This window comes from Octopus bimaculoides, chromosome 26 (genome assembly GCF_001194135.2).
Source record: "Octopus bimaculoides isolate UCB-OBI-ISO-001 chromosome 26, ASM119413v2, whole genome shotgun sequence".
NCBI classification, from domain to species: domain Eukaryota; kingdom Metazoa; phylum Mollusca; class Cephalopoda; order Octopoda; family Octopodidae; genus Octopus; species Octopus bimaculoides.
Window position 1 is genome coordinate 26,154,559 of NC_069006.1, and position 6,223 is coordinate 26,160,781.

The following is a 6,223-nucleotide window of genomic DNA, read 5'->3' on the forward strand; positions in this document are numbered from 1 at the left end:
TATATATATATATATATATATATATATATGTGGGTCACTCGACAGTAAATCAAACGTCTATAAATGCTATTTGTAATTTTGTGTTGACTTGAATGGGAAAATGTGTTGCTGAAGAAGGACTCCAGCTTGAATAATTTTCATGATGTTTTAAGGTGGTGAGCTGACAGAAACGGAAGCATGCCAGGTGAAATGCTTAGTGGTATTTTGTCTGCCGTTAAGTTCTGAGTTCAAATTCCACTGAGATTGACTTTGCCTTTCATCCTTTCAGGGATCAATTAAATAAGTACCAGTTACGCACTAGGGTCGATGTAATTGACTTAATCCCTTTGTCTCTCCTTGTTTGTCCCCTCTTTGTGGGCAATAAAAAAATAAATTTTCATGCTGTTTCATATTTAGTTGCTTTTGTTAAATTCCTTCAGTTGTTAAACACGAATAAATCTTGGAATTCAATGGTTTTGATTGACTGTCAGCTGACCTTTGGCCAACCCTGTATTGTTTCTGTTGATTGTACAATTCTCTTCTCTATCCACCTCCATCGTTACATGTCCCTTAATTATTGTTCTCTTCTCTTCTTCTCTTTACAGTTACAGAGAAAACGACACATCGGCAATGACATTGTAGCAATAATCTTTCAAGAGTCGAACACTCCATTTGTGCCTGGTGCCATTGCATCGCAATTTATCCATGCTTATATCGTCATTCAGCCAATTAACCCAAACACAGATGACGTCAAATATAAGGTGAGATTCATATTCAAACACCACGTGCTACATGTTTAGGGAGTTGATGGTTTCATAGACAAAATGAAAGGGTTGGGTTCTGGGTTCAGTCTTGCTGCGTGGCACCTTGGGTAAGAGCCTTCTACTATAGGCTTAGGCCAACCAGAGCCTTGTGAGTGGATTGAGAAAATGTATTAATGGCTACGAATTCTACTAATTATCTTCTTTAGTTTTCTCCTCCTCCTACTCCTCTTATCACTACCATTAAATACTAATTATGATGGTTGTTTTTTGTCAATAGGTTGCAGTGACTGCTCGCAATAATGTGCCATCTTTTGGCCCTTCATTGTCACAACCAGCTGTCTTCAACAAGGTAAGTTATTTCAGTTACTCAGATTATTTAGCAACATAGAGACTGCTTTGGCATAGCAATTGTGGTCTTAGAACTTGGTCCTTGGAAAAGAGTTTACCCTAGCTTCAGGTTGATCAAAAGCATTTGCTGGAAATCTACCAGGGACCTTCTTTTCGTATGTGGGTGACATATTGTATAAGATGGCAGAATCATTTAAGCGCGCCAAACAAAATGCTTTGCAGTATTTCACCTGCCTTCCTATTCCGAGTTCAAACTTCACTGAGGTTGACTTTGCCTTTCACCTTTTTTGGGGGTCAATAAAATAAGCACCAATTGATGGTCTTTTTTATCAAACATCCTGGCAGCTGAGACAATCAATGGAGGAGTTTTGTTGTTCAAAAACAGATTTATATTCTCTTTTATTTGTTTCAGTCGTTGGACTACGTCCATACTGGAGCATCAGTTTTGATATATAGACATTGTTCTGAATTATCAATTTTTATCTTTTAGGGACCAGATTTTCGAGAATTTGTCCTCACAAAACTCATCAATGCTGAACTTGCTTGTTTCAACGCAGCCCAATTCGCTAAACTTGGGGTAAATTTGATTTTTTTTTTTTATTTCACTATTTCAAGCAATAATTAGTTTGTTCCTCTCTCTCTCTCTTTCCCCTCCTTCCACACCAACATTACCCTTATCTGTGCCCCTCACCAAAGATTTTCTTTTTCTCGTTTAGGACCGAACTCGCGCTGCTTTGTTAGACTCACTCTATGATGACCTTGACAAGAGCAATGCCGAGATTTTCGGAGCATCAGGATCGAAACAAGAAGGAACGAAATTCATAAACTCCTTCAAACGAGTGTTGAGTGGGAAGACCAGGACGCAGCCTCTTGATTCTCGAGACAACAGGAAATCAAATGGTTTGCCTGCACACTTGCCAACGGTTGGTGAAGACGAGAAAACTCCACCAGTGGTGAGTCTGGACAATCATTATCGTCGTTTAGCCTCTGTTTTTCCATGCAACAACAACCAAATAAAAACTTGTTAAAAACTTCAATGTTTATATTTCTTGCTTTTCTTTTTTCTTCCATCCAGGTCAAGAAATCCCCAACCAACTTCAACAGCCTCACTCGTAATTTCTCTGGAGGTTTTGACAAAAAGAACAAAATGTATGTTAAATCAGATTCTCTCTGAAGCATGCCTAAACGTTATCCTCTTCTTCTTCTTCTTCCTCCTCTCTGCACATAGCATCGGCAGCTGTTAACTTATCTGTCTTGTTGCATTTACTTCATGTTTTTATGTTTTGTTTCCTTTGAAATTATGTTTCTATAAACAGAGTTTGGATTGGTTTAGGGCAGTGGTTCGCAACCCTTTTATGTAAATTTGTTTTCCCATGACCCCCTTTTAATATGCTTATCCTTTATATATATATATATCATCATTGTTTAACCTCTGTTTTCCATGCTGGCATGGGTTGGATGGTTTGACTGAGGACTGGTGAAACCAGATGGCTACACCAGGCTCCACTCTGATCTGGCAATGTTTCTACAGCTGGATGCCCTTCCTAATGCCAACCACTCTGAGAGTGTAATGGGTGCTTTTTACGTGCCACCAGCATATATATATATATAAATAAATATATGTATGTATATATATATATATATCAAATTTTGAATTTAGTTCATGTACCCCCAGCGCTACCTTTGCAGACCATCAGGGTCCACAGACCCCAGGTTGGGAACCACTGGTTTAGTGGGTAAAAACAGGGGCAAGGAAAGAGTTTTAATGGTGGTGAGGAATGGCTGAGCCAAGCATGCAAAAGAAAATGTGGGGGAGACTAGACACAGTAGTGATGGAGAAGGGTTAAGGTAAGTAAGTATATTTATTGAATAGGGTCAGTTGTAAGTTGGGGAACCAATGAAATAGCAGCAGAGGTGTGGATGGAGAGGAGGAAAGGTGTAGGTTGGTAACGAGCAATTAGCTGTTAATTAGAATGAACAGCTTTAATATGAATCTGGTCTAGAATATGCAGATGTATGATAAACATTTTGCGACAGATGTATAAACTTTACAGTAACATAGAAACATAGCTACGGTGATGTAATTTATAACATAGAACATGGTTATTGTGATGTAATTGCTAGAGGGCTGACCACTGTCCTTTGCTGAAGTATTTTTGAACTGAAAATAATAAAACCCAGATTTCTTATAGAAAATATCAGGGATTTTGATGCTTTATCCCTGTTTTTGTTCAAGAGATGATGGAGCAGTGAAAATAGGTTTATGTTGAGAGTTACTGTCAGGATTTCGGTCCTGTTGTTGTACGATATTAGATTGTTAAATCTTCGGTTTAAGATCTTTATAAAGGTCATGTGGGTCTGACAAGAGTTGATGGCGTTCTATGTGAATAACTGTTAAAATTTTTATAATTGGCTTGTGTGTCCGAGTGGGAAGGAGGGAGCCTTCAGGGTTGGGGAGGGGGGCTTAAAATATATTGAATTAATAAACTTTATAATTGCATGTGTTTTCTCAGGTGAATCAGCCAAATCTTGTGTATTTCTTTGAGAATATATTATTTACATTTGTGACAAGGAAGCCATAAACTTTGTTGTAAATTAAACAGTCGGACTTCATTTGCTCTGACAATTCAAAAGAATAGGAAATAAGATAATCGCCGTTAACAAAGAACACCATTTCTTTATATCTTTGAGATACCCCCATTCTATTTAACCAATTACCTCTGTGTAATAGTCCTTCTCAATCTGAGTTGATAAAGGTCTACCGACCCCTTTATTGCACAAGAAGTCTTCATAAAACTTTGTCTTACTGCTGGCTTGCTTCTCAGTTGACCCCTATTAATTGCATCCCCTAATGTCAGTTTAGCTTTTCAGTAAATCTGAAACCCCAAATCTATTGCTTCTAAAACTCAAAGCACCATTTTTATTCTGAGTAAATCTTACTTTTCTGATCCCCTTTCTCTCCACACCTCCCACCCCCACCTGGAAGCATCCAGCTTTGTTTGTTCGCTTATAAATCAAATGCAATTAAAAGCATGACTTAATTAATGCAATAAAGCACACGGTGTTGTAAGCTACATCCCTGCCACCCGACAGATTTGCTCACCTCATATCTTTATTAAACTGTTTCCCAGCCATCTTTCAATGTCTCTCACTAATAAAATTAATTCTTGAGTTTTTTTTCCTTTTCATTATAAACCCCCTTCATCATCTGACAGGAAAATATCTTTAAAATACTAAATTTTTAGGCAGGGGTGAGGTGTAAACATTTGAAAATCTACCAATTTTAATCAACTGTAATTGTTTTTATTCTAATTTGCTAGGAATCGAATTGATAGTCAGAGCAGCCAGTCAACGTATCGAACATGCAGTACTCCCCCAAGCCCACAGTCCAGTCCTAGCAGCTCAAACTCCACATCAAGGTATACACAACCACATTAGTAGTCATTACAAAAGCAAAACATCAAACATTGTCTGACGTTTTTAACAAACAGAAAATAAGAGAGAAAGACAACAACTGGTCTATCACACACACACACGTGTTAGTATGTTGAGCCTGTTACCAAGGCAACCTCTCTGTTGTCACCTGACCTGCTAGAAGAAAAAAATAGATAAACAACATCTGCTCATCTTAAACCTAGATACACTGTGTCTGTGAAAAAAAAAAGGCAAGATGGTCATGGATTGAAAGCCTTGGATTCCAGTTCTCACTGATCAGGATTCACATAAAATATATTAAAACTAATCCATATATATATACACACACACACATATATATATATATATGTACATACATACACACACACACATATATACATACATACATACACACACATATATATATACACATACAGACACACACATATATACTTACAAATATACATGCATACATATACACACACACACACACAGAGGGTTGTCCGAAACATTGAATCTAATGGCTTTTTGCTTTTTATTTTTTAATAATTTTCTCTCAAATGGTTCTCTTATGGAATTTATCTGACTGCATCAAAACTGTTCTCATGGCCCTGAGATTTGGGTCCTTACTTAATGAGCTCCCAGCAAGGGTTTCAACAATTTTGATCTTTTGAAAGTTTTGAGTCCGTACCAGTCTGTAAAGTAAAAAGAAATATGTAAAATAAATACAAAAAGAATGTACATACAAACCAAGCATATACATACATGTGTGTGTGTGTGTGTGTGTAGAATAAGAAATAGAAAGGAAAATAAGGAAAGTTTGCAACAATCCAAAGAGGAATGTCTCTGTAGGGTGCAGCCCCTTGAAAGCCAACTGCATCCTTCAAATATATTGAGGTTTTACAACTTTCCTCACTGCCTCGTTAGCTTTCCTCATCTCCAATTTCATTTATTATTATACTTCTATACCACAATGCTTCAAGCAAACTATAACACTTGTCTTATATACATGTGTGTGTGTTAGGCCAATTATCTATAGATCTCGAGTTTTTGGGGCCACTCAGTATTCCATATCTGTAAACTCACTGAGAAGGACTCAAAGGACCAAACACTTCACATCTGTTGTCTAAGTTTCTGTAATTTTCATTGGGGTCGTTTTTTGTTGCACAGCTTGCACTTATATCAGTTTTAGAAATATTTCTGCAGAAATTCACAGAGCATGAAACTTGAGCTACACTTGCAGCAGGTTACTTGAGTCCACACTTCACTTTATTTTGACCCCGCCCCCCACAAGCATTCCTTCACAGCAACACAGAAATATATTTACATGAATCATCTAATTCATTTGTTCATACAGTAATGGATGTGAATGTAATTAAGTAAATGAATCTATATTACACATACATATATATATATATATACGCACATACATATATAAATATATGCACATACAAAGTGTGGAGGTTTAGTTCACAAGTGATCTCAACGATTGGGTGCGCTGTCTATGATCAAGCACATCACACCCATGGCCATCCTGTGAACACCACCAACTTATGCAACACAGGCCTTTCCTAAGACTGTCTGGTACCAACTTATACAACACAGGCCTTTCCTAAGACTGTCTGGTACCAACTTATACAACACAGGCCTTTCCTAAGACTGTCTGGTACCAACTTATACAACACAGGCCTTTCCTAAGACTGTCTGGTACCAACTTA

The 6,223-nt window shown here is 37.4% G+C and overlaps 1 protein-coding gene across 1 annotated transcript in view; it reads left to right on the top strand.

The window, feature by feature from the left end:
- Positions 1-6,223, top strand: part of LOC106883520 (uncharacterized) — a 342,800-nt gene that overhangs the window by 327,633 nt on the left and 8,944 nt on the right. Inside the window, exons 17-22 of the mRNA XM_052976941.1 lie at positions 585-740; positions 1,021-1,092; positions 1,582-1,668; positions 1,808-2,044; positions 2,167-2,240; positions 4,412-4,510. Of these exons, the coding sequence (XP_052832901.1) occupies positions 585-740; positions 1,021-1,092; positions 1,582-1,668; positions 1,808-2,044; positions 2,167-2,240; positions 4,412-4,510 (725 nt within the window). The remainder of the gene's footprint in view (positions 1-584; positions 741-1,020; positions 1,093-1,581; positions 1,669-1,807; positions 2,045-2,166; positions 2,241-4,411; positions 4,511-6,223) is intronic.